This window comes from Electrophorus electricus, chromosome 11 (genome assembly GCF_041902795.1).
Source record: "Electrophorus electricus isolate QZ-2024a chromosome 11, ASM4190279v1, whole genome shotgun sequence".
NCBI lineage: Eukaryota > Metazoa > Chordata > Actinopteri > Gymnotiformes > Gymnotidae > Electrophorus > Electrophorus electricus.
Genome location: NC_137507.1, coordinates 10,472,855 through 10,499,985, shown reverse-complemented (window position 1 = coordinate 10,499,985; position 27,131 = coordinate 10,472,855). Strand labels below are relative to the sequence as shown.

The 27,131-nt window shown below is 42.1% G+C and overlaps 1 protein-coding gene and 1 pseudogene across 2 annotated transcripts; both read right to left on the bottom strand.

The window, feature by feature from the left end:
- Nucleotides 1-1,675: 1,675 nt before the first annotated feature.
- On the bottom strand, nucleotides 1,676-10,699 carry LOC118241715 (scavenger receptor cysteine-rich type 1 protein M130-like). The gene is made up of 10 exons (XM_081723144.1): nucleotides 10,564-10,699; nucleotides 8,947-9,255; nucleotides 7,188-7,499; nucleotides 6,748-7,062; nucleotides 6,299-6,631; nucleotides 5,753-6,082; nucleotides 2,793-3,098; nucleotides 2,410-2,504; nucleotides 1,870-2,086; nucleotides 1,676-1,725 (listed from the first exon to the last, which is right to left on the bottom strand). Exons 1-10 carry the CDS (start codon nucleotides 10,619-10,621, stop codon nucleotides 1,676-1,678), a joined length of 2,325 nt encoding a protein of 774 aa, XP_081579270.1. The 5' UTR covers nucleotides 10,622-10,699.
- Nucleotides 10,700-11,968: 1,269 nt separating this feature from the next.
- Nucleotides 11,969-27,028, bottom strand: LOC113568973 (stabilin-2-like; annotated as a pseudogene). The gene is made up of 38 exons (XR_014125964.1): nucleotides 26,834-27,028; nucleotides 26,618-26,665; nucleotides 26,227-26,363; nucleotides 25,923-26,031; nucleotides 25,631-25,712; nucleotides 25,460-25,566; nucleotides 25,214-25,321; nucleotides 25,002-25,133; nucleotides 24,545-24,673; nucleotides 24,338-24,406; nucleotides 23,850-23,936; nucleotides 23,475-23,670; nucleotides 23,219-23,314; nucleotides 23,032-23,077; nucleotides 22,669-22,745; nucleotides 22,444-22,570; nucleotides 22,129-22,202; nucleotides 21,333-21,404; nucleotides 19,860-19,979; nucleotides 19,590-19,634; nucleotides 19,373-19,453; nucleotides 19,129-19,275; nucleotides 18,912-19,052; nucleotides 18,353-18,412; nucleotides 17,554-17,730; nucleotides 17,257-17,346; nucleotides 16,891-17,037; nucleotides 16,649-16,711; nucleotides 16,282-16,410; nucleotides 16,028-16,169; nucleotides 14,463-14,596; nucleotides 14,203-14,368; nucleotides 13,830-13,930; nucleotides 13,411-13,530; nucleotides 13,170-13,319; nucleotides 12,762-13,010; nucleotides 12,494-12,601; nucleotides 11,969-12,384 (listed from the first exon to the last, which is right to left on the bottom strand). The product of XR_014125964.1 is annotated as a stabilin-2-like (transcript).
- Nucleotides 27,029-27,131: the final 103 nt, after the last annotated feature.

Genomic DNA, 27,131 nt, shown 5'->3' with positions numbered 1-27,131 from the left:
CAGGAAGATGGAAATAATAACACTGCAGCCAGTAGAGGGCAGCCTAAGACCCCATACCAGAAGACACATACACACATATATACACACACACACACACACACACACACACACACACACACACACACACACACACACACACACACACACACACACAGCCAAACTTACCTGCATAATAGAAATTTGGGGACACTGCTTTCCAGGGTGTACAGAGATGTATAGAGTGTATAGAGGCTACACAAACACCCCTCTTTCATTCACTTACACTCAATCTCTCTCTCTCTCTTTCTCTCTCTACACACACTTGCTGCTCTGTGGTTTTCTCATCCTGTACCTAAACTAAAGGTGTACAGGAATAATATAGTTGAGCTTCCCCTGCCTAATAGATGATTATCAGCAGAATTACCACACTCCTCACATGCCGTCACAGACACATTTACTCTAATACACATTCACCACTCACTTTACTGACAGTCTCTCATTATTTTAAATTATTTTCTTATTATTTGTGCAGCTCAGAAAAATTAGGAAGCATTTGGAAAACCAAACACACACACACACACTCTCTCTCTCTCTCTCTCTTCTCTTATTTCTTATGTAAGACATTTAACGCACACAGCAAATAAAACAAAACCCAAACACAAAGAAAACTAAGTGATAACAGGACACACAAATGGTTAAACAAGAGGTTAAACAAGGGATCAAGCAAGGGGTCAAACACCGACAAAAGACATACTTATAACAGGACCTTAAATACGCACACTATCAAGAAAGATAATGACAGACAATGATAGATAGTGACATAACCGATTAATGAGGTCGGGGCATGGTGATGAAGACACACACAAACAAACACACACACACACAAGGACACACACACACATGCGCGCACACACGCACACACACACACGCACACACACACACACACACACACACACATGGGACCCATGCCATTACATTATATAATTTTCTTATTTGTGCTGCATAACAAAATTACAAAGAATTTTGGAAATTAAATATTGTTTTGATCACTGGCCATGCATTCAGATGTGTTTGGTTATTCGATTATTTGGAAGAAACCTCTCAATTATAATATAAATATAATTCAGTAAATCTCAGTTTGCAGACTTCACAAACATCACCCACCCCTTCGAGTGGAGACACAGGTTATTTTATTGATGTATCTGTGGTTGATTTCCTCATAGACTGCCTCAGGCAGAGTCTTACGCCTCCTCTTAGAGATCACTGGGTGGAGACAGACAGAAACATGGTGTCACTTCAATGTAACAGAAGACAGACAGACTCAAGGACTAATGATGTTCAGAGAATGTCCGGAAACTGGACTGTCGATGATGTGTGAATGTGTCCCACCTCTCCTGAGCACTCTGTTCTGGTAAACCAGCCCAGAGAGAAGCACTAAGGCCAGGAAGAGCAGCACTCCCAGTACCAGCAGGACCACTGTAGGGGTGGTGGAGGAAACAGCTGCTGATGTAGTTTGTAGAGGACTGGATGTCTTCTGAACATCTGGAAAGAAAAATACACACCAACAACTCTGAAGAACAAGCAATAATGTTTCCACGGTCACTTATGAAAATGACCAAGAGACAGAGCGAACCTGTAAAGGTGGAGGTGCTTGTGGTTGTTCTGGGTGCAGCAGTAGGAGACACATAAGGGTCTGTCAATATAAAAGCAGAACACCCAGACATTCAAAATACATGTTCATGTTCTCTAAGAAGTTGGACAGAAATTAAGCACTAACTGATTTAACTCTCATTACCCAAAATGACAATGAAAATAAACTTTTGCAAATTATTATCAATGGGAGAAAATATTTTTGCACAGAAACCTCAGAATCAAGCAAAATCCTCTGACCTGCACAGGTGACTCCAGCATTCTCTTTGTAGGAGCAGTCAGTGTGGTTCTTCAGTGAATAACTGCAGTCCCACAGGTGAATCTCATCCCCTCTGCACTTCACTCTGTTCAGCCAGATCACCCCTTCACCAGCACCAAAGGCAGCACTCCCATCAGCCCTCAGTGCCTTCCCACAGCCCAGCTGTCTGCAGACCACCTCAGCATCCCTGATGTCCCACTGATCATCACAGATGGAGCCCCATACAGCGTTATGGTAAACCTCCAGCCTCCCAGAGCAGCTTCTCTCTGCTCCCCTCAGCCTGAGAGGCAGGTGATCTACCTCACACACACACACAGAAACACACACAAACACAAAACATTAGGAGCCAAAGCTGCACTGACAACTTTAGCTACAGAAATCATAACAGAACAGTAATATAGTAAATTATGGATTTTTCTGTAATTTGAACATGTCAGATTCACAGACTTATTGATCATGGTGAGGAGAGGACTGACACTTGTAGCATTTGTAATTAATGCTCTCCTGAGTCAAATGTGGACCTTCTTTGTGTGAGAGTCCTTACTGAAACACTGGCTCTGGGAGGAAGAGGAGGAGCATTTCACATGACTTTGCTGCACACGATCATTTCTCTCTCCTGCGTGTAGAGCAAGACACAGATTGAACTTCCAAGAGCATCCAGTTCTGTAGCTATTTATATTTACATTTATGGCATTTAGCAGACAATCCAGAGCAAATTACAAAAGTTCTTTGGCATCTTACCTTGCCAGTACAGTAGGTTGGTAGCAATATTAAACAGTTATATTTCATTTTGTATGGCATTGATTATTGTCAAAGTAATAGACAAGAAACAACTCTATAAAGTTTACTCATCAGTACAATAAAAGTACATAAAACCAGTACAAACTGGAGAGAATCTGCCTACCTGAACAAGTAATTTGAGCCACCTCATTGTGATTTTCACAGCTGTTATTACCCCAGGGTTCAGATGGGCAGTGCCACAGAGTGATGTCATGTTTCCTACATTTCACCTGATCCAGCCAGTTAGGAGATGATTCCACTCTTGCTCTGGATGTGGATTCACTGCCTGTTCTTCCACAGTTCAGCTCTCGACAGACCACACTTAGTGTTTCTTCACTCATCCCATTCACACACACATTCCCCCAGGTTCCATTGTAGAACACTTCCAGATTCCCTTTACAACCCTCACTGAGTCTCATTTCTTTGAATTCTGGTGAGGTGAGAGAAAGATGAAAACTATTAAATGAATGAATGAACACTATTTTCATTGCATATATTACAACAAAATTCTGTGCTGTACCCTCAACATGACCAAGAAAACATTAAACCTTAAAAAGATATGCAAGAGCACAAACACATAATCAATTACAGAAGCACACAGCAATATGTTGCAGTGGTAAATACAAAGTACAGTAATGTGTAAAATAGGTGCATGCACAAGGTTGCAACTGAAGTGTGTCAAGTGTCTAGAGACTGAGGTGAGTGTGTACAGATGGGGTGATGGAATTCACAGCTCTGGGGAAAAAGCTGTTCCTTAGTCCACTGGTTTTTATTCTTGGAAATCTTGATCCTGAAGGCAGGTGGACAAACAATCTGTGGTCTTGGTGCCGCAGGCTATCTTCTGGAGGTGGGCAGCATACACTGAGTTCAGGTCGGGGAGCGGGTATCCCGCAATCCCATGATCCTGAGTTCAGGTTGGAATGTGGGCATCCTGCCATCCTCTAGGCTACTCTCACCAGCATTCTTGAACCACCTCAGGAGAAAGAGCTTTTACTGGGCGTTGCTTTCCAGGTGGGAGATGTTCAATGCCAAGGTAAGGCTGGCTGTAATGTGGAGTTCTAGGTACTTTTATGTTGTCCATATGCTCCACTTCCATGAATAATGGAGCATGCCCTGTTCTTCTGGTTGTTCTGTAAAACACAATGAACTCTTTGGTCTTGGTAGTGTTCAGAACCAGATTGTTGCTTGAGGACCATCTGGCAATGTGAGAGATCTCTCTGTAGTGAGTCTCATCATTATTCTTTATGAGACCTATTACTGTGATGTCATCTGTGAACTTCACAATGGTGTTGGAAGCATGGATGGGGGTGCAGTCATGTGAAAAGGAAGAAGAGGATCAGGCTAAGCACACATTCCTGCAGTGCACCTGTATTTAGGATGAGCAGAGATGATGCATAGTCCCCTATTCTCACCACCATATGTTAGGAGGTTCTAGGTGAGACAGGGCTGTGTGGAGCACTATGGCATCATCTGTGGGACAATTCCCCCCTACAACCAGATACAGTGAGAGGTTGAAAATACCCATAAATGATCATTTAATGCTGGTTCAGGGAGTCAAGTAGTGCTCGATCATGGTGGATCTGCTGGTAACTGCATTTGTAGTCTTTAATAATTTTAAGGCCTCTACAGATAAGAGGTTTGTAGGTAGGGGTTCATTCTAGCACAATGTGTTCAGACATGCTGAGCTGCGCGGATGCTGCAGCTTTGTAAGCCCCCGGGATGTTAGTGTAGATTTGGTCCAGTATATAATTGCGTCTGGTTGGGAAATTGACATTTTTAAAGCTGGTCTATGTGCTTTAGCATGTAGTTTAGCAGTTCTCCTCTTTTGTCTCTCCTTTACGTCCGATCCCTCCTCGGCCTCCTCCTCCACCACTGTGGGTGTTATGAATGCACAAACACAAAGGAGAGGATCCTGTTGCTAGAGGTTTTATTGAAGAAACGGGGCAGGTTAGAGGAGTCAGGTGGGTACTCATATTCAGTTCAGTGCGAGGTTGAAAATGCTGGTCAGAGTCGACAGGCAACCAGGGGTCATGGAGGAGACGAGGTCTGAAACACAGGCAGGATACGGAAACCAGGAAGACAAACACGTATATGGAAGGCTCGGTATGCAACATGGGAATGGCAATACTTCACAAAGAGAATGTGAGGGAGGGGAGCTTAAATAAGGGGAGTAATGAGGAGAATAGTTATCAGCTGTGTAATTACTACTCTGGCAAACCAGATGTCGGTGAGAAGAGGTAGGCATGGCAGTGCGGGGATGAGTGTGGTTCCAGGAGTTCGTAACAGTGGGATAACTTCACTGGGATAAAATTCAGTTTATCAGGTGTATAAAGTTGGCATCATCTACCAATTTCCAAACGTTCAGTTCTCCCAAAGAGGAATAATGCCTCGAGTGTCCAAACAGGCAGACAAAACACACAGTAGGACAAAAAACTGAGAGTACCCAGTCGCTGCATTTTCCCTTAGCAATTATTCATTCAATAATGGTAATAATACTGTTCCCTCAAAATTGTTATTTAACAGGGGTATCACTAGAAATGATATAGCAAGTGACTCAGTAAAATGTTTCCATGCACCAAAGCATTAACACCACATAAATTAACTACAGGTACTACATTTCCCATAGTGACCCAGCATATTTCCAAACACTTGAGCAGCTAAAAGTCAGAGACAGTGTCGAGTATTTAAAAGCAAGTCAGCCAAGTAAAAGATAATGGTAATGCATACATTTTAAGGCTAGCCACTTATAACCACAGCAATGTAGTTACACAAGGTAATAACACAATGTAATATTTATACAATAACAACATAGCATAATTCTGTAAAGCCATTTACAAATTTAAGGGTATTTGTATGTACAAATATACTATGATTTTCTTCTTTTTCTTGTTACAATGTTACTGGGCTTATTTTACTGGAACAAAACAATTAAATAATTGTCATATTTTGTACAAAAATTAATGAAGATAAGAAAAATTCATGATTGTGACAAGCCTATTTTTTAATGATCACTATATACAGAACTTTGAAAGACAATCAGCCACATCAGACTGATTGAGAACAGCAGCAGTCAGCAAACTTTACCTGAACACACCACTCCTACATCCTCTTGATGTCCACACTCATCTTGTCCACAGAGTTGATACCTGCAGTTCCACATGGAAGTCTCGTTCCCTTCACACTGCACCTCATTCAGCCATTTGGGGCCAGTTCCAGGACCAAACCAGGCTGGTACGTGGGCACTGAGGGCCACTCCACACTGCAGCTGCCTGCACACCACCTGGGCATCCTTAATGTCCCATGAGTCATCACACACTGTCCCCCAAGAGCCGTTGAGGAAAACCTCCAGTCTTCCTGCACAATCTCCCCCAGAACCAACCAGTCTGATGGAGCTGTGGCCTGAGTTAAACACACCTAAACACACACACACACACACACACACACACACACACACACACACACACACACGCACGCACACACAGAAAGAGAGACATGGAATTGTTTTACCAAAATAATGATTCCAGGTTCTTATTTTTGATACTAAGTGATAAATGTCATAAATCCTGACACAACAAGGATACATTTTAGAGCGTATTAGGTACCCATGTTTTAGGTTAATGTAACACATACCAGAGCAGGTGATTGACAGCTGTTCCCTGGAGCTGCAGGAGAGGTTGAGGAGGTTTGCACTGCTGCAGTTCCCCAGATGAGCTTCACTCCCAGAACAATTGAAACCCGTCATACACATGTGGCTGTGTTGATCAGGAATGAATGGAGAGGACCTGGAGATGTTCAGCACAGAGCCACAACCCAGCTGTCTGCAGACCACTGAGGCCTCAGACACACTCCGGGAGTCCAAGAGAACTCTCCACCAGTCCTGGATGAAGTAAACCTCCACCTGCCCCTCACACTCCCTCCCTCCAGACAACCTCACTCGCCCCTCATGAAAGGCCTGAGAGGAACCTGAATGGGAATATAATTAAATCTGAAAATTAAAAAGGTTTTTATTTTAGCATGCAAAAATATATTTAATGTTTTAAAACTTCAGTAATGTGGTGTACATGAGTGGAAGAGCTCACCATTGCAGATGACTCCAGCATCCTGTTTATGAGAACATGCTGTTCGACTCCATGATGAGATGGGACATTCTGACAGGTGTGTCTCGTTCCCATGACAGTGAAACACATCAGCCCAGATGTGGTCACTCCCCTCCCCAAACCAGTCTGCCCCCAACACAGCCACAGCACTCCCACACTTCAGCTGTCCACAGAGGACACTGGCAGCTCTCATATCCCAACCATCACCACAAACTGAGCCCCAGTCACTGAGGTACTGGAGCTCCACTCGACCAGAACAGGAGTCCCAGCCATTAACCAGATGTGCCGCTGTGTAACCTGAACACATAACTGACATCTTAGTGCAACAGCATTCAGTTCATATTTATTGTCATTATACATGCATGCAAATGTACATACATGGTATGTAAATAGTAAGAAAGAGATAAATATTGACATATAACCTGAACATATTAGTCCCACGTCATTATCATGGGAACAAAGTTTGGGTGAAGACGTTATTGGACAGGAGTAAATATCAGATTCGTTGCCTCTGCACTGAAGCTCCTCTGTCCACACCGGGCCCTCCCCTCTGCCAAAAGCAGCTGCTCCCAGCACCTCCCCAGGAAGCCCACAGTCCAGTTCTCTACACACAACCTCTGCATCCTGCTGGTCAAAGTCATCATCACACACTGTGGTCCAGGTCTTCCCATGAAGCACCTCCACTCTCCCAGAGCACAGGTGAGGACCGTTGATAAGTTTGGATTTCCTGTGAGCTGCAAATTTGTATTAAACATTGTGAACAGAGCACACGTGAACACAAGCACATTGAAAAACAATACATCAAAGACACAAGAATATGAGAGACTCCATTAAAGGTTTCCTACAAGGTAAATCTACTCTCTCAGACACCTGGTAGACGATATTACTCCAACGTATATGTTTGTAACTGATGTGTTAGCATTGTCTAAATAGTGTGAGATTCACACAGTCAAACAAGAATAATGATAAATTTGGTGATCTGACATGTGCACTGAAATTGTTTTAATAATAATTACACTAATCACAAAACAAAACAGTGATACACCTTCTAAATTCTTTCTGGCGATGATAGAATTTGTAATAAATTGATGTTCATAATAAATGTACAGTCCAGCTCTCAACAAACAACATCTGTAACTTTGTAATGTTGAGCGATATGGAGGTGGACACATGCGGAGAGGAGCAAGATTTATTATGGGTAAATCTAAAATCAGAGTCATTAAGGCAGTCCAGGGTCAAAGAGCCGAAACAGAGAGTACGGGGATACATGATTAACAAAACAAACACACGGAGGCAAACGGGAAGCAGGCTATAACAGACTAGGGGAAACTCAGGGCTAAGAAAAACGAAGGTTAGATTACAAACTTACAGGCTTTGCAAAAACATCAAAATAACCAAACACATTCACAATCACATAAACACAAACATTCAAATGAACAGCAAAACACTGGGATCCAGACAGTTTAAATACCTGAACTTAATATTAGAAACGAGGGACAGGTGTGGAAAATCAAACGACGGGAGGAAAAAACGAAACTATGGAATGTAACTAAAACACACAAGACAGGGAAAACACGGAACACGGAACCTGGGAGGGGCAAACCTGCTGGCCAAAAGTCTTCAAACACCTCTTAAAGTCCTGAAACACCTTTACTATCTCAAAGCACCAGTGAGGACCATTTGTACAAGTAAGCACACACAGACAGAAACACTCCATCAAAACATGAGAATTTGTGAGACAATGTCCAGTCATTCCTATAAGGTAAATCTACTCTCCCAGAGACCTGGTGCAGGTCATTAGTTAAGACTGGGATTGAAATCTATGTATTATAATGATAAACCACAGGAACATTAAAAAGGAATAATAAAACCCTTCTATATATACACAAAGTACTTGAATTGGATTTCTTCATAACTACAAGTGGACACACCAATTTACTGAGTTTTGTATTTAATAGATCTGCTAAACATTACAGATTTAAAATAAACACAAACAGTAAAGTTCTATTTGTGTGTATCATGACTACATAAAACAATGTAAACAATATAGTTGATGTGTTGGACATTCATGGTTTTCTCAGAGTAATTACTTGGTATGACAAAAGGTTTAAAAGACATACAAGTGCATGTGTACCACCTTTTGTGATGGGGGAGTGAATATTAAGATCAGCTGCAGCCTACCTGAACAGATGACTCCAGCATCTCCAGCATGAGACCCACAGTAGTAATTATTATGACCAATGAAACATTCATTCAGTGTAGACTCTGATCCCCCACAGTTTGCATACCCCTTCAGTACTGGTCCTGATCCTGGTCCAAAGTGAGCATTATGTACTGCAGCTTCAGCCTCCCCACAGCCCAGCTCTCTACACACCACTGCAGCATCTCTCATATCCCAGCCATCACTACACACTGTTCCCCACTGTCCTTCATGAAGAACCTCCACTCTGCCAGCACAGCGACTACCACCATTCACCAGCCTCACACTGTCTGTTAAAGGAGAGAGAGAGGGGGGGGGATTTAGGGTGTTAGGATCATGTTTGGAATACCAGGAGCAGCATCTAGAAGAAGGAACAATAAAGGCAGCTGATTCTAATTCATCTGCTTTACTTCTGATAAAGAAGAGAAGATGATAACTTGAACTTTACTGATTCCCAGAGTAATGTGAGATATATCAGAGAAACACAGAATACACACATTCACACATAAATAAATAAATGCATATGTAAAAAAAAAGCATATAATACACAATAGCTCAGAAATACCAGGTAATGACCAGCTAATAATGAACAGAGAGTATTCACATGTACTGAACTGTACTGGAACATGAGTAACTTAGAACTGCTCTTGAGGAGACACAGATGACCTACTGATAAAAACTCCTGCAGACGTCTGTGTGATTAGATATTACTGTGTGTACACAAAGCAGGGAGAAATGGTGGCATCTCCCATTAGCACTGAGAATGTTAAGGAGTGAAGGTCTGAAAGAGGGTTGAAGACGTTCAGTGTTGCTCTCTGTCCTGATGAAGGGGACTGAAGGAGCTCCTGAGCTCTACCAGTGTACTGTGCAGTGGGGGAGGGAGGGAGGGGCTCAGGAACTGAGTGCAGTTTCTCCTCCTCCTCCTCCTCCTCCTCCTCCTCCTCCTCCTCCTCCTCTCTGTCACAGCCTGTGGAGAGTCCAGGCTTCACCCCACTACACACTCCACTTTCTACACCAGCTTATGCAGCCTGTTCAGACTGGTGATCACTACTGTCTCAACTAACTCTGATTCATTACAGAGTTGAGTCACATTTATAGTTTCTTATATAGCAATTTGTTAATCTAACTTTATTTCTATAGCACTTTTCATAAACAGTGGCAATTCTAAGTGCTTCACATAAAAGATTAAAACTATAAAGAATAAATCATAATCAATTATAAATAATAGATTTAAGCAGAACAAATTTCAAATGAACATCTAACTACTACTAAAAGAAATTAAAATGCTAAAAGATTTCAAATTAAACATGTAAAGAGCTGAGACAAAATCAAATAAAAACAGAATCAATTAAGAATGAAAAATATAAAAGTGCATTTTAATTATGAAAATTAATTTAAACATTTTAAATTAAATTCAGAAATGCTCTGTACTAATCTGAATTGAAATCTAGTATCAGGGCTCGTCTAATACTCTGTGTCTACTGGCTCCTTTTAAGAGCTAAACACTGTCTCTCCAAGATTAGTCTTTACCTTGTGCAGCACTAACTGACTAGTTCCTACTGATCTGAGAATGTTTGTATAATTGGGTGTGTACTTACCAGCAGTAGTGAGTGAGACTGTGGACATCAGAAGAATTAAAGTCAGACAGCTGTCCATCTCCCTCTGCCCTGCACACACTCTGTTCAACTCAGCAGGAAACACAAGCTTCACCTCCACTACCCCAGAGAGACTGAAGGAACTGTGTCCCCTCAGCCCCCTATAGAGAGAGAGAGAGAGAGAGAGAGAGAGAGAGAGAGAGAGAGAAAGAGAGAGAGAGAGAGCTCCTTACAGCTGCCAATCACAATCACTGTTACCTTTTTAGACAGAGAAGGGGAAATCATCAAACATTCTACAGTGACAAATCAGAGGATGCATGTTTGACTTACTCCATATATATCAAAAGAACATCAGCGCGGATGAACAGAACTCCACCTCCCTTCTATAGAGGCGTCTGACTGAGGAGAGTGTGGTGAGAAAGTCACCAGCATATAGGAGACTGATTTCAGAGCGAGGAAGCATTCAGTGTAGATTCAGCTTTAATGCCACCTGCACACAGCTGATCTAAACACTGATTAATACTGTATCTGACAGACAAATACACAGCTAGTTTGGGTAAGGATACGGATTTAGAAAGACACTGGTTTATCACTCAAAGCACTAGCTTATCTCTCGAAATAAACTAAATTGAATAGAATAAACATCCAAAGACTTATATTTTAATAGCCTAAAGTGAGAAAGATGACGCTTGGTTTTCAGTTATTTGAAAGGAAGCATATAATAATGAAATTATGACTGCAAAAATAGAAAAACAGTAGATAATTTAATAAAGACTTTAGAATATATGTTTTACTACAATTCAATTTAAAAGTTTTAAAAACCTTTATATAGATAATGATAAGATGTGACAAAATCATTTTGCCGTATAACTGTAATACATATTTCATCCACAAGATGGCAGAAGAGGATAATGAATTTTATAATCACGGCGGTGAAACAGATATTTTATTCTACTGACAGAAAAAAAGAGAGAAAAATTCGCCCTCACTAAAAACACATAAGAAATGCTCTATTCTTCAATGGGCAGTTTTTTTAAAGTAAACCAAGAGAACGAGAACAAGTAATAATGGCACAGAGAGTATTATTGTATTCTGAAAGGATTTTGAATACAGCCCTTTCAAAATGCATCAAAGACTAAATACACACTTTTTTTCCTATCAGATAAGACTTGTATTTATAACCCTGTTATAACCCAGTCCAGAGTATCTGAAACTTGCACCATTCTGGCTTGTTCCCAAATCACAGACTGTGTGCAGTGTTGGATTCTGGACCAGGCTACACACATGAGAAGACAGTGGCAGAAGGGCTAGGGGGACATTATAGCCTCAACTTTTGTCTCAAGTTATCCAGCTGATTAGAAATTTGTGTTCAGTGAAATATACCTTAGAGTTTATGAATCACAACTGATACAAATGCTTTTGTTTGTTTATTTGTGCATGTAGTGGTAACATGAACATAAACTTGTTCTACCAAAGGAATAATCAAGGCCAACAAACATGTAAACATTCAACCACACAACACATGCACACAGAGACATAAACAGTTTTACACACAATCACAAAAGTACTTCCCATTTTACTGGGTCGTCAATGTCCAGTTCATTTCAATTCAGCTTTATGAAACTGCCCTTCAATGCCCTTCTTTTTTTTCTTCGGCCCTCTTATGGTCTGCTAAGGTACTGCAGCACTTGAGTGTCCTGCTGCTCTACAGCAGTTCAGGCTCTGAGCTGTACGGAGAGTGTCTGAGTGAGATCCCACAACTCATCAGCTATCCTGCAGAAGATCATAAGCGCCACTGGCAACCATCTGCTGCTCGTCATCCTTCTGAACACAGTCCAGTGTTAGAACCGGGCAGCACAAAGTTTTGTTCTGTTTCAGTCTGTAACTGTAATTATGCATAACTGTAATCTGTAACTGTAATTCTTTTGCTTACCTCATCTGCTGGGAGGTGGGGGTCAGTGGGGGCAGGTGTGGACTCATACGTGGGGTTGGAGATGTATGGGGCTGATCCAGAAGGGCTGCTGTCTTCATTCTCATCTTCCTGAAAGCCAAACACACATACTTGCATACTGCATATACACACTATAACAGTCTAATTCATTTTCCTTTTATTAAATCTTTCTTCACATGTTTGGATTAATTTTTCTGTTTGCATATTAAAAACATGTTGCTATCTTGTGACACACCATGTCCACACTAACCTTGAAGTAGTGGAACTGGAAAGGCTTGGATTGCTGGGTGTAGAAATGGTAGGCCACAAATGCTCCAGCCACGATAAGGATGACGAGTAACAGAACACCGATGCCCATCCCTGTCTTGTGGGCGGGGTGGAGGGAAGGGGCCGGAGGGGGTGGAGCTTTCAGTGGTCCATGCAGCACATGGATGATCCCATTGGATGCAAAAATGTCAGATTCGATAATGTAACGGTCATTGACATATCCAGAGGAAGCCTGGAGGGAGAAAGGATCTGTTAAACTTTGATGTTAATTATTTGCATCCACTAACAGTTTTCAGGAGACATTGTGCATGCCTGATTTAGACTTGAAGTAAATGTAATTGTTTAGAACATCCACTAACTATAATGCAGCTTAAATGAGGTAAATGTTTACCAGTGTCTGGGGGCTCTGCAGGCTAGGAACCCCTTTCACACTGAGTGTATGTCCTAGATGTGTTCGAACATGGCTGACGGTAATGAGATCTTGCAGCACCAGAGCTCTCCCATCCAGCAGGTGGTGCTCTAAATCCCTGTAGCACAGTGTCTATTCCAGAGAGAGGGGGAGTGTGAAACACCTTTAATCTTGACTCATGAAGAATGCAGACATCTGTGTGGTATGGAGAGGACCAAGCTACCTCGTTCTCATAGAGACCGTCATTATCAGGCACAAACAGGGTGGACTGGGTGGTTATGTTGCTGAGACGCCTCACAAACTCTTGACCTGATGCTGAAGTTCTGGAGCAATTCAAGATTTGCTGGGGATGGGAACAATTTATGAGGCCAGTCAGTGTCAGTTACTGGGGAACATTAGAGCCAAATCTGGTGGCAAGAGTCTGATATGAGTGCATCTGATATCAGTGCATCAATGTACACAGCATAGAATGCTAGTCCTTAAGAACTACTCTGATAAAACCAGAAGTAATATGTTCTGGTAACAACAAACTGGCTGTAATGCAGTTTACTCAGGAGTGTTTTCGTTAATACTCCAGGGATTCTGTTTGGAAAGTGCAGAACATGTTTTTCATGCAGCTTGTAAGCTGTTATACTCACTGACAAAGTTGGAAAAGTTGGGCTTGGAGCAGAGAACCTGTAGTAGGTTTCCAGTGCATGTGTATCCATCACCAATGTAGCCCATCTTACACTCACATTTCACATCTGGTAAAACAATAATATTAACAAATAAATAAACATGCACACACACACACCATCTATATTTAACAGCATGGATTCTTGTATTAAATGCAAACTTGAGGCTCAATATAGTTTGGCTTGAAGTTGGAATTAATGTTTAAGGTTGGTGTTATAGTTAAATATTGGGATTATGGTTTGAGGCTGAGGTTATGGTTTGAGTTAGGAGTCATAGTTGAACTATGGGGTTTAACATGTTTTATGTTTGTCATACGCCGTCATAAGTTGCATGGTCTTACCCTTTGGCCGGTAGCAGAACGTGTCCCAGGTCCTGCTCTGGTCAGTTTGTTTGCCGTAGTCCATGATGCCCACATGACCAAAGCCACATTTGGGGTGGGAATAGCTCATGGGATAGGCCACGCGCTCCTGCTCGAGCCACCCGGCAGAACACAGACTGTACCCAGTCTGCGTGGCCCACAGATAGGACGTCAAACATACCGCACAGCCATCTCTATCTCTTGCTCAGATGTTCAGTGTGCCTACTTGCATCTACACCCACCTGCTGAGCGTAGGACAGTTGTGTTTATGTAGCAATAGTGCCTCCCGCCTGATTGCAGGCCTCCTGGGCCTGTGTGCAGTTGAGTTTGTACACTCCCAGTGGAGAACGGTAATGGAAGACCCAAACAGTCTTATCTGAGGTAAAGCAGATAAAGTGTAGATTACACATTTAGCCTCAACCCTACAATTTCACCCTGATAGCCAAGAAATAAACAATTATCCATACAGTTACTTATATTTCACTCAAATGGAGAACCAATGTGAGAACTTTCATTCTTGCAGGGTTTCCCTAGTACAAACCAAAGAAAGTTGATATTCTGAACAAACAATATTACAGACAGTATTTTATTACAAAACAAATATGGTGGACAATGACTGGGAAACCGGGAGAGGAGTGACTGGGAGGAATGTTCTGCCCAATCTGAAGCAAGAGGTGGGATGTTATTTGACTTCTGTACTATCCATGATTGGTGTACAACAAAGACAAAGTCTGAACACAAGCCTGCTCATAAGTGTACATATTATCAGAGCACCTTGGGCCAAAGGTCAGTGATTAACTTTGTGGTTGTGTCATCTGACCTGAGGCTGAGGCCATGTTTTGAACACTCATGTGGAAAGGTGTGTAGCTGTCAATAGATCACAATCTGGTGCTGAGTTGGATCAGATGGCAGGGAACATTCTCGGTCAGACCTGGTAGCCCCAAACATATAGTGAGGGTCTGCTTGGAAACACCTTCCCAAATGATTTGAAGAGAGCTTCTTGTACTTTCTGGAGTAATTGGGGACACTGAGTATGGGTGGACCCTGTTCAAAATCTCCATTGTGGAAGCAGGTTCATTGTGGCTAAATCTTTTTCAGTGCCTGGTATAGCGTCAACCCAAAAACCCGGTTGTGGACTTTAACAGTGAGGGACACCATTAAGCAGAAAAGGAGGCAAGTTGAAGGACATGGTGATCTCCTGGGAAAGAGTGGCACACTCCCTCTGGGCGAGAACCTGACCCCAAGTGGAGGAGTTTAAGTAACTGAGGTCACAAGTGTTGGCAAGAGGAATTGTGATATCAACCATAGGATAAGTTCAGCAATTTCTGTAATGTGGTCGCTGTGGCAGACTGTAGCTGTGAAGAGGGAGCTGAGCTATAAATTCAAGTTCTCAATTTACTATTTCCCAACCATAACCTGCTCATGAACTTTGGAGGAGCGTAAAGCAGAGCAGGCAGTTGAAGTGGTTCAGGCATCTGATAAGGATGCCATGTGGTCACCTCCTGCCGTAGGTATACCAGACATGGCCAACAGGGAGGAGGACTATGGGTAGACCGAGGACATTCTGGAGGGACTACGTCTCCAAGCTGGCCTGGGGAAGACTGGGGATCCCCCAGGAGAAGCTGGAAGAAGAAACCAGACACCTGGGCTTCTTTGCACATCCTACTACTCCTGTGACCATGAAATGGACTACTTGTAGAACAGGGTGGCAGAAAAGGTGTACAGTGCTACTGTCCAATCACTTACCAAATCTATTGTATGTATGTTAGGACATTCCAGTTACACAGAGAGAGGCTGAAACTCTCACCCTGGTAGTGCAGGTGAGTGCACTGAGCGTCAGAGTGACACTGGCCGTTATCCTGCATGCAGCGATTCACTGGAAGCACCTTCAGCTCACACTCCAGACCATCACCAATGTAGTTAGGGTTACACTCACACTTCTTCTTATTCTGGGGTTTTACAAACACACACACACACACACACAGCATATAAAAAATATATAGCTGCCATTAACAACATGATTAGTGAGTTGTAGTAAAATGTGAATGAAGTCTGGACTACTGTACCGAGACAATCTCTGCCATAGTAACCTGAGCAGCACTTGGGCTTCCATATGACCATGGTGCACACAGACTGACATCCAGCATTCACAGATGAGAAGCATCTGGGCAGGTCGCACCCCTGTATAGACTGCATTCCAAAAACATGTTAAAATAAAATGTAACATATAGAAATGATTAGCCTTAAGGTAACTACAGGAACATACTCAAATGAGAGATCTTCATGGAAAAATACATATAAAACAAATGTAATATCTTTCACATAGTGTTTGTATGAGTTGGATGAAGCATTTATGATTTTTTAGAAAGGTAGTCATTTATGTGTACATAGTGAAATGGGCATGGATTTGTGATTAGAGAAAACATACCTTTGGTTTACTTATTGAAGGGCAATCAGATGACACTGTAACAGCACAATATCTGCAAGGCATCTACCACAGGAAAAGAAACCATTTATATAATCTATATATAATACAAAATGAGAGTGCAGCATAGCTAAGAAACATTTTTAAAATAGGAAGTATGTAATTTATATAATTTGCATATAATATGCATGCTGCATATCAGTAGAGGATTTTGTCAGCATAGATCGGAATTATGTGGAACTTACTGTGATGTCTACAGTGTCCTTCTGATCACAGCGCCCCCCAAGGCTGGGAGGTGTTAACAAGCAGTCAATACCATAAACCAAGCCTCCATTGAACTTTAGGTTCCTCTTTACAATCTGACAACTTTTGTCACTGATGTACAGTTCACCCTAAAAAGTGAGTGATATCAATAATATTAAGTATGGTAAAGTAACTTAACTTTAGAAATAACATTCAATCCTTTTCAGCATGGCTTGTTTAAGATGAAGGGCCCAAGTTCACACACAGCACAACACTGAACTACAGATTGGAAAGTGCTCTCTGTTCCCTGATTGGTCCTTGCTCTCCTGAAGCTCCTCTCCTGAGTCCAAGACTTTTCCATCACTCACTATTTTGTCCTCTCCGACGCAGCTCACAGAGACGTCAGAACCCTGAAGGGTCTTCATTGAACTGAAATGAATCATTTCTGCAGACTGCATCTAAACAAGACACATACAAAATCATTGCATATATACCCAGGATTACAAGGGCACAAGCTTCAGTTTCCTCTATGGCTGGAACTTCCATCAGAAACACAATGCACAGCAGGCATGTGGAGCTCTAAACAGTGACGTAGGTCCTCCTGAGCTCTGTCTGAACTGGGTCCAGCCTGCTACCATCTGCACTGAATGAACTTACTGCCTTACCTTCATATCATGGAGGACATGGTACTCCAGGTACTCCTTCAGCTGGGCGCGGTTCTGCAGGCCGAACAGGAAGTCCTTCTGCTCCTGAGGCAGGGCAGCCATGGTAGAGTCGGTGGGGAGGAAGAGCATGACAGGCTGATGGAGGCGGTCCTGCACCCGCTCCATCACCTCCGTGTCCTGGCAACAACAGACCAAGTCACAAAAGTGTGGAGTGTTTTCTGCAGAGCAGAAGCCAGCAACACTTTTTTTGAAGGTTTTGCTTTGGGTGGTCCATTTACATGGTTGAATGCTCAAAATAAAATTTATTCCAGAACCATTTGATAAAAACAAACCATAAAAACAAAACAAGCAAACAAAGCAAGCAAACAAATAAAAATGACCTTGACTCCTAACTTTGACTTGTAGCTTTCATCACACTGTCGTCCATACTGCCGTGTGTATGGTACAATACAGGGACAATTTCTGAACAGATCATACCATGCAATTCTAGTACATTTAAACCTTTACTGACACAACTATGTCATGTACAACTCTATCCACACCTTGTATTTGAACATAATCCATATATTCTATAATAGAAATGTGTACATCTGTATATTTCACAGCTTATATATTTATACCTTCTGGAAACACAGCATAAAGGGTGTATGTTAATGTGTATATATTCTGTATTTAATGTGTATACATTGTGTACTTACAGACTGTGGGGGACTATCTACTCAAGCTTTTCACTCACTTTCACATTTGTGCTAAAGTGACAACAAAAAAAGTGATTTGATTTGATTTTACTTGTACGCACCTCCAACAGTTTGAAAAATGTCTTAAAGCCGTGTTCATTTGCTACATCTTTGAGGTCAGGCTGCCAGAAATAAATGGTGAAATAAAGTCCAGGTTAGAGGTCATTTGGTGTTTTTGAAAAAATCTCTAAGTGCACTCCCTGTACAGCTGGTGTTGTTTGCTATGTTTGGGAACATGTGGAATCTAAACTTCATTCCTGTGCTCTCAGTGGTTTAAAGTGACTTAATCTAACAGTGGAAGTTAAATTTCCTCTGAAGCTACTTCTGTAAAAGAGGCAATAACAGGTGCTGAGGTCAGGGGTTTGCTATGTGAAAGCTCATTTCTTCAAAGTTTTTTTTTTAAATAAATAATAACAAAATAATTCCTAGCATCATTTGATAGATGAGGAAACCTGGATTTATTCACACCATTAACATTAGATCAAGAGATTTGTCTGACAAAGTTGGTCAAAAGAGGTAAAACCTTCAAGGGTATTTACTTTGCTGCATGATAATATCAATGAACTAGTGGTTTGCATCTTCCATACGCAAGACAGTCTCAAGATAAATGCCGACACCTACGAGGCTGGCAGACTTATTCATTCCATTCAGCTTCTGGAAGCTGGGGGGGATGAGAACCGTGTCGATCTCGTGGAAAATCCCGTTGTTGCTCTCCTGATCGCTGTACACCACTTTGGCCTTGTTATTGATATATATCGAGCCCTGCACACAGTTTATACATATCAGTAGAACTGCAGGGAGTGAAGTGGCTCTTTTCTGTTGAGGTCAGCACGCCTACCTCCGAGTAGGAGATGGTGAGCGTTTCCCCGCTGAGCGTGGTGAGGTTACGGGGCTGCATCAGGTCCTCCGGCATCAGGATACGGCATGACACGATGTGGTACAGGAACAGCGCTGCGTTGCTCTCTTTATTCTCTGGTTTCTGGTACTGGGAAGTGATGCAGGATTATGATGTGACCGAGAGGACTGTTGGTCCAGTCATTCAACATGCACACTGGGCAGTTTCATAAAACACTTGGACTTACTTCTGCCTTTTTAAGTGCCTTATTGTTAGGAGCAAACACAGTGTATGGACCAAGTCCTTGTAGGAAATAAGCATCAGACCACTGAAAGCATAAACATATGCTGATTATTTCCTGCCTGCATTAACTAATATTTTGTAACACAGGGTTCAAGAAAACAGAAAAATAATTATTAAAAAACACATCAATAATACAATTCAAATGAATGACTGAGACTCACTAACACACTGTAGAAGAAACTTGTCAGCTCTCTGTTTCGGAGCTCCTGAAGGCACAATGGGAGACACATTTAAGTTAGTGAAAATGAGACGGCAGAGAGTATGTGTGTGTGTGAGTGAGAGAGAGAGAGAGAGAGAGAGAGAGAGAGAGAGAGAGAGAGCATGAGAGAGAGAGAGAGCGCGAGAGAGAGCCAGAGAGCGAGAGAGAGAGAGAGAGAGAGAGAGAGAGAGAGAGAGAGAGAGAGAGAGAGAGAACGCTCCTTGGCTCTCACCTGCATGACGTTACTTTTGCAGGTCATCCCATCTCCCATGTAGTCCTTGCGACAGGTACAGTTCCTCTCCCCTGGTCCTTTCATCATACAGATAGCTTGCTTGTGGCAGCCTCCATTTTTCTGACAAGGATCAGATGAATAGATTACAGCTATTCACATTCATTTATTACGTTAGGGCTCAGTGCAGTCACATATGCCAAACCCTGTGATGCCAGATTACATGCATACACCAGCTACTTTAGGTGAAGGCAAAACAAGGCAAGTTTATGTGTAGAGCACTTTTCATACACAGTGCCAATTCAAAGCGCGTCAGACAAACACACAAAAATAGTGAATGAAATAAAATAATGAAATAATAAAATTGTTTTTCATCCCGAGATCTATAACCTCAGGAAGCTTTTGTGAAAAATATTTACATCTGATTTACACAGCAATAACTAATAAATGAATGCTGCTTCTCCGTGTTTGGTTTGAATTTTGAGCTCCACATTCTGGGCCTTGTATCCTTAGATCTCAGAGACCTACTGGGTTTTTACTCTTTGATCAAGTCATCCAAATATATACTAGTAGTCAACCGGTATTAGTGAACCTGGTTGGAGATAAAAGCATGCAAAAGTGTCCAAGGTCTTGTTGGAAGATTAAGCCTTTCTTAATACCCTTATAGTTTCTTATAATTCATTTGATATGGCCAGTAAAGGTCAGTCCTGGGTCTATTAGATCTCCAAGAACTTTCTAACGCTAAGATTTCTTACTACATTTTTAGATCCCTAGATTCATGATAGAGAACAATTTAGAGATTCTCTGCTCTGTTGCCAAATATCATAACCTCTGTTTTGTCTTTATTTACTTTCAGGAAATTCTGGTCATTCAGTTATTTATGTGCTAGAAACAGAGACAGAGTGTCTATTAGGATAATCATCCAGTGAGAGAACTAAGTGTATATGTGTGTGTCATCTGCATAACATTGATAGGAAATCTTATTGTGTTGTAGAACTGGCCTAATCGGAGCATGTATAACTTAAATAAAAGTGGACCAAGAACAGATTCCTGGGGATTCCAAATTACAGCTGTCTTCATTACTACCTATCTGGTCAAAGGGAACTCCAGACTTCTTAATATGATCCAGAACACTTTAGGAGAGGTCCTAAAATATCAGTTAGTTAGTTGATCGCCACTTTAAGGTAGAAACGGCCAGTGCACAGTTAGAGACTGAATATCTGGTTGCTGTGCATAGTTTATGTTGGCCATCATTAAACTCTTGATTAATGGTATGATTTACAAGGCTGCAGCTGACTGGTTAATTTTGGTCGGTGGATCTCAGTTCCACATGTAAAAACCCCAGCAACACTCCTGTGCATGATAACACTCTGTACCTAATATCTAGTGAGTGTAAGTACAAGATAGGCTGCTGAGTGCATTTTACAGGCAAATGGGTTTTGCTGTGCTGGGCTCATAGTCCAGAGGCTTTCTTACCTTGTAACACAAATTGATAGGATTACACTGCTGTCCATTTCCAGAGTAGCCTGCTTTGCACACACATGCTGTCTGAAAGCATAGTGAACAGTGTTTTTATTTCTTCACTTAATTTTTGCGATTGAAGTCAAATTCAGGTATTTAAAACCAATTGGGTTGTAGCCTCTATTACTGAGAATCAGAACCTGGTTCATAAGTTAAGTTTGTTACATAAGTTAATATTAGTTTTAGAAGTATTAGTATTAATAATAGTAGTAGTATTAGTATTAATAGAAGTACTAGTAGTAGCATTAGTTTTAGTATTAGAATAAGTATTAGTAGTAGTAGTAGTAGTAGTAGTAGTAGTAGTAGTAGTAGTAGCAGTAGTAGTAATAGTAGTCATAGTTGTTGTTGTTGTGAATCTACTAAAAAGCAATACTCTAGCATTCTGTCAGGATCTCCTCTGTCTTTTGTGTCTTTGGTGTTGGCACCTCTCGGGTCTTTCTGCCTAACCATACACCTCCTGCTTTGGTTTTGGCTCCTTGCTCCTCCTGGGAGGTGTTCTTTACTCCTCCTCTAAGTAGTCCTCTTTAGCTGTCCATTTCCCTTGGCTGCTCGTATACTCCCCTGTTGTATTTGGCATTAAGCTTTAAGTCTTATGTTCACTCTCTAATGTTCTTAGCCTGTAATGCTCTGCTTGTTAGATTGTTTAATGGCAGGGTTTTGATTGTTTTGTGCTGCCCTTACGACCCCTAGGTTACACATATGACAACCAAGCACAGATGCACATGCGCATGCACATGCTCGGGGAACCAACCTTGTTTGGGCCTGTGTGTACACAGTCTGCATAGGCACTGCGGCTTCCACTACCGTCCAGACATGGATTGATTGCTGGAGAATCAGAGGGCCAAAGTCATCAACATGACGCACAAAGGAATGAACAGTACACTGGCCCCAACAGCACATTACAGTGCCCAAACACACACACACACACACACACACTCACACACACACACACACACACACACGCACATGCACGCACATGCACGCACATGCACACACACACACACACACACAAACACATGCACACTCAAGAAACATCACAACTGAAACTGAGACATGTCAGACTTACACACACACACTTTTCCATCCCCTGCATAACCTGGGTTACACACATTTCCTGCGTCCTGGGATAGTTATCTTACACACAGCGCTGGAGGAGCATCTGCCATTATCCTTCGCGCAAGCGTTCACCGCCGAGGAAACACACACCCACACACAAATACAAACAGAGCCGAGTCTCAAACTTCACTTTGTAACGTGACAGGGGGCAAATCTTTAAACCACTACCTACCTGTACAGTATGTACCGTTGCCCTGGTAACCAGCTGCACATCTACAGTAATATGAATTATCTGCTACGTTCAGTAGACAACTGAAAACCACACACACATTCAAACAAAGTTATAACAAAACACGCACATTTTAGGACAAATATAAAGGTATATTAGAGGTCCCAGAAAGAGGAGTATGAGCATGAGATGTTTCAGAGAGTGAGAGGAGTCAGAGAGAAGAGGGGCTGAGAGTGAGAGGGGGCTGAGAGTGAGAGGGGCTGAGAGTGAGAGGGTGCTGAGAGTGAGAGGGATCAGGGAGTGAGAGGGGCTGAGAGTGAGAGGGAGCTGAGAGTGAGAGGGGGCTGAGAGTGAGAGGGTCTCGCTTACTTTGCACTGGTGTGGCATGTCCCTTTACATGAGTCTGTGGTTATGGCTGAAATAAAACACGGAGCTAAGTTTATTTTCTCACCACAAAAAAGAAATTAAATTTGTGTGTGTGTGTGTGTGTATGTGTGTGTGTGTGTGTGTGTGTGTGTGTGTGTGTGTGTGTGTGTGTGTGTGTGTAATTCCTCACCTATAGAGCAGAGTGTTCCTCTCCATCCAACGTCACATTCGTAGGTGCCATCCCCCTCCTGACCATCATTACAGTGACCATTCACACACTTACAGTCTGCAGTGAGAGAAAAAGAGAGAAAAAGGGAAAAAGGGAACAAATACGACTGAGAGAAATATGTGGAGCTTTAACAAGCTTTTACCTGTAGTGTATTGGGAACTTACATTATTGTACATTACAAAGGTACGTTACAAAGGTAGATTCCATGGCGGAATACCTTGGTCACAGTGGATGCCGTACTTTCCCGTCTGGCAGGACTCGCAGGCTGTGCCGTTAAAGCCAGGGTTGCACCGACACGCTCCTGTACCATTAATACCGTCCACACACACACCGTTATCAAAACAGGGCTGGCCTTCTGGCCCTGGACAGCTCTCACAGTTAACACCATAAAAGCCCTCGCAACACTTCCTTACCTACAGAGAGGGAGAGAGAGAAAACAAGAGAGGGAACCTCCCTCCAATCAAAACTTAATGATGACAAAATAACAGTAAAATCACATCATTGTTAAAACATTCTCAATCCAACATGTGCAAAATTCAGCACCATCATTTAAACAACTTACAGAAGAAAGCAATTTAAAAATCTCACGTACGATGGTCCGTTTTTGACAGGAAGCCTCACAGCCAATGAACATCCCGTGTTTCCTCCTGCTATATGCACATTTGGTCCTTTTTATGGACTTTGGGCAAAAAAAAGAGACAAAATCAGGACATGTCAGTCTGCTCCATTTAAATGTTCATTTTACCCAGAAACCCAGCTGAGACTGAAGTCTTATTAACAATAGTGACACCGATAAAAACAAAATTATATGAACAAGAACATAATATTGAATTCAATGCAAAAATGTAAAAATGGAAATTTAAATGTAAAAACAGTAAATGTAATGTAAATGTAAAAATGCCATTAGCCACATCTATGAAACACAGCCACACTCCCAAATGAGCACTGAATAGATTTAAAAAGCTAAACTAATGTTTGGTTAAACTGACTAGATTATGGTTGTAAACGGTGGCACATAAAGTAATTAATGCATGTGTTTTAGATGAATAGCTTGTTTTAGAGACGTGCCATTGATTTTACCGTGAATACTTGCTGGGTTCCAGGGGGACAACGGCTCTCAGTTGGGTGAAAGCAGTCCATGCACTGCCCCTGCATACAGTGTTATTCCAGAAGATCACAAACTCATGCCTGACAAACAGCTCAGCAAAGTGGGTCTGCCCTGTTGCCTGTGAAGGTGTTCGGTGGGTGAGAGAGTCTGGGAGAGCTGTGCACAGCAGAGGGAATCACCTGGACGATCTTGGTGGACGCTGTGTCACAGCGGTTCCTGGGCACCTTCAGTACAGCAGACACTTCATGGATGACCCCCTTAGAAGTCAAAATGTCCGTAGCAGTCACCGGAGCCTTATTCACCCACCACTGAGAAGGAAAGACAGAAGGAGAGAGAGAGATTTATTAAGTGTGCGGCTCTCGATGCCCTCTTTGTATGAAAGGGTTCGACTGTTCCTCACTCACTAGCGTTACTGTGGGAAGACGGAGACATGTTTGTGTGGGTCTGTGAGTGTCTTTGAGTCTCTGTCTGTGAGTGTCTGTCTGCATGTCTGTGAGCATTTAGGCTCCATTTTCCACAGTTGACTGGGAACAGAGTAGCTGTTCTCATGTGTACTGGGTGGTTTAACGCACATCTCTCCTACATCCCATATGTTCCTATGATTTCCCCGTTCACAGGGGTAAAGAGTCGACCTACGTTACTGTCTTTGCAGAAAATGCCTATCTGACAGGAGAAACCCAGCATGGTGTCTTTGTACAGGCCATCCTGCAGGTCCGCCTGCCTCAGGGTGTCACCCAGCACAATGTGGTAACGCATCACATTCAGGTCCTAGTTTGAAGAAATCAGACACTATCACATATAAACAAACACCAAACATGTGTGTGTGTTTGTGTGTGTGTGTACAGTACCAATGAGCTTTCACCGGTGTTCTTCAGATATTCAGTAATAGCACTGTCCGTAGGTGCGAACAATGTAAAACCAGAGGCGCTCTCCATTTCCTCAGTCAAGTTGAATTTCTAAAGCACCAGAAAAGCTAAATTTAATCATGTTAATGATGCTTACACCATAAAAGCTAAGGAGAGACAATCATATCCTTCCCTGTGAGAGACTGGCAGTATGACAGACCTACAAGAAGAGCATTAGGGGATACCCACAAGAAGCATGTCCCTGAAGAGAGAGAACTGTGGTCTCTGGTTCAGCACCTCAAGTAAACCTTCGCTGAGCTTACAATCAGAGATGAACCTGGCAAAGAAACACCAGTCTATCATTTCCACTACATAACAGTACAAGGATTCCACTGCATTTTTGAGGGTTTTTTTTAACACTTGCTGTGTCGATCAGGTGAATGAATCCATTCTTGGCAACAATGTCTCCTGATACAATTTTAGCTCCAGCCACTCTGGTGGACTAATGAAGAATACAGAATATACCCAGTGAGAAAATCCCCTTCATTACAGCCTTTTTTTAAATGAAACTGCTTGGAATGTATAGGTGTTGGTGAGTCTGTGTGTGTGTGTGTGTGTGTGTGTGTGTGTGTGTGTGTGTGTGTGTGTGTGTGTGTGTGTGTGTGTGAGTGACTATAAAGATAGAATGATAGAATCCCCACAGTCTTTTTACCTCATTGGTCCAGGAAACAGGAAGTGTCTTTTTCAAAAGTGAAACTAGTTCTGGAGAAGGTGAACTCCGAAGCTCAGCCAAAGCAAAGAACCCAGAAACCATGTGACTCCTGACGACAGAATGAACACACCAATTATGACCAACCATTAAGAGTCATTAAATATCATATGAAATTCCACTGCATTTCATGACTGACCACTCTTAATTTTACACCAAGAGGAACTGTGTATGCAACCCAAAGAGATGTGGCAAGGTGACTGTCCAGATTACACTAGTGCAGATTGCACTGTGATAGTGAACTCACTTGACCAGACTTGGAAGGTTGCTGACGGCCAGCCAGTAATCCTGGTCCTCTTTGCTCAGGGTGCCGATGGCTTGTTCCGATGGCACAAATAGAGTCATGTTCTGGCCTTCGGTCAGCATGTCCTTGAGGTCTGCTCGCTGCAGCCCATTCCAGAGGAGACACTCTGAACACCCGTAATAATTCCCCACAGAGCACACATATTACCCTTTACCTCTGATATACACTTTGCCTCAGTCCTTCAAAGATCAGTTCCAAAAAGTGACTTAGGAACATATTAATTATTAACACAATCTGCATAAAATACTCGTAAATACTTACACAAAATGTTTTTATCAATAATTTAGATAGACTTTATATCTTAATTCTCAAAAAAGTACAGACTGAAACTTACAGTCAACCACGTATTGAATTCACTCAGATCAGGATTGTTTTCCACTTCCTTTAGAAGAAAATGTAAATAATCCTGTTTATGTGAGGATATTCATGTTTCTCAGTGTTCAGGTGTTCATATTCAGTGTGATTAAATTCTGTGAAGTCTAACATATGGCAGAGCATTATCTAAAATCACTGAAATACTAATAAACCGTGTAGTATTCTGCTGTCATACCTGTACCAGGGTTCCATAGCAGATGCTCCCATCTCCTGAATAACCCATCTGACATACACACTCAAACCGCCCTTGATTCCCAAACAAGCAAGAAGCCTGGCGGAATAATGTGATCATTTAACTCCCACAATAATGGTATGACCATCTCATGTAATGGTGTAATGCTATTATGATGTTAACTCATCTGAAAGTGTGTGTGTGCGTGTGTGTGTGTGTGTGTGTGTGTGTGTGTGTGTGTGTGTGTGTGTGTGTCACACTAACATGCTGATGACATCCTCCCATTTGATTTACACACTGA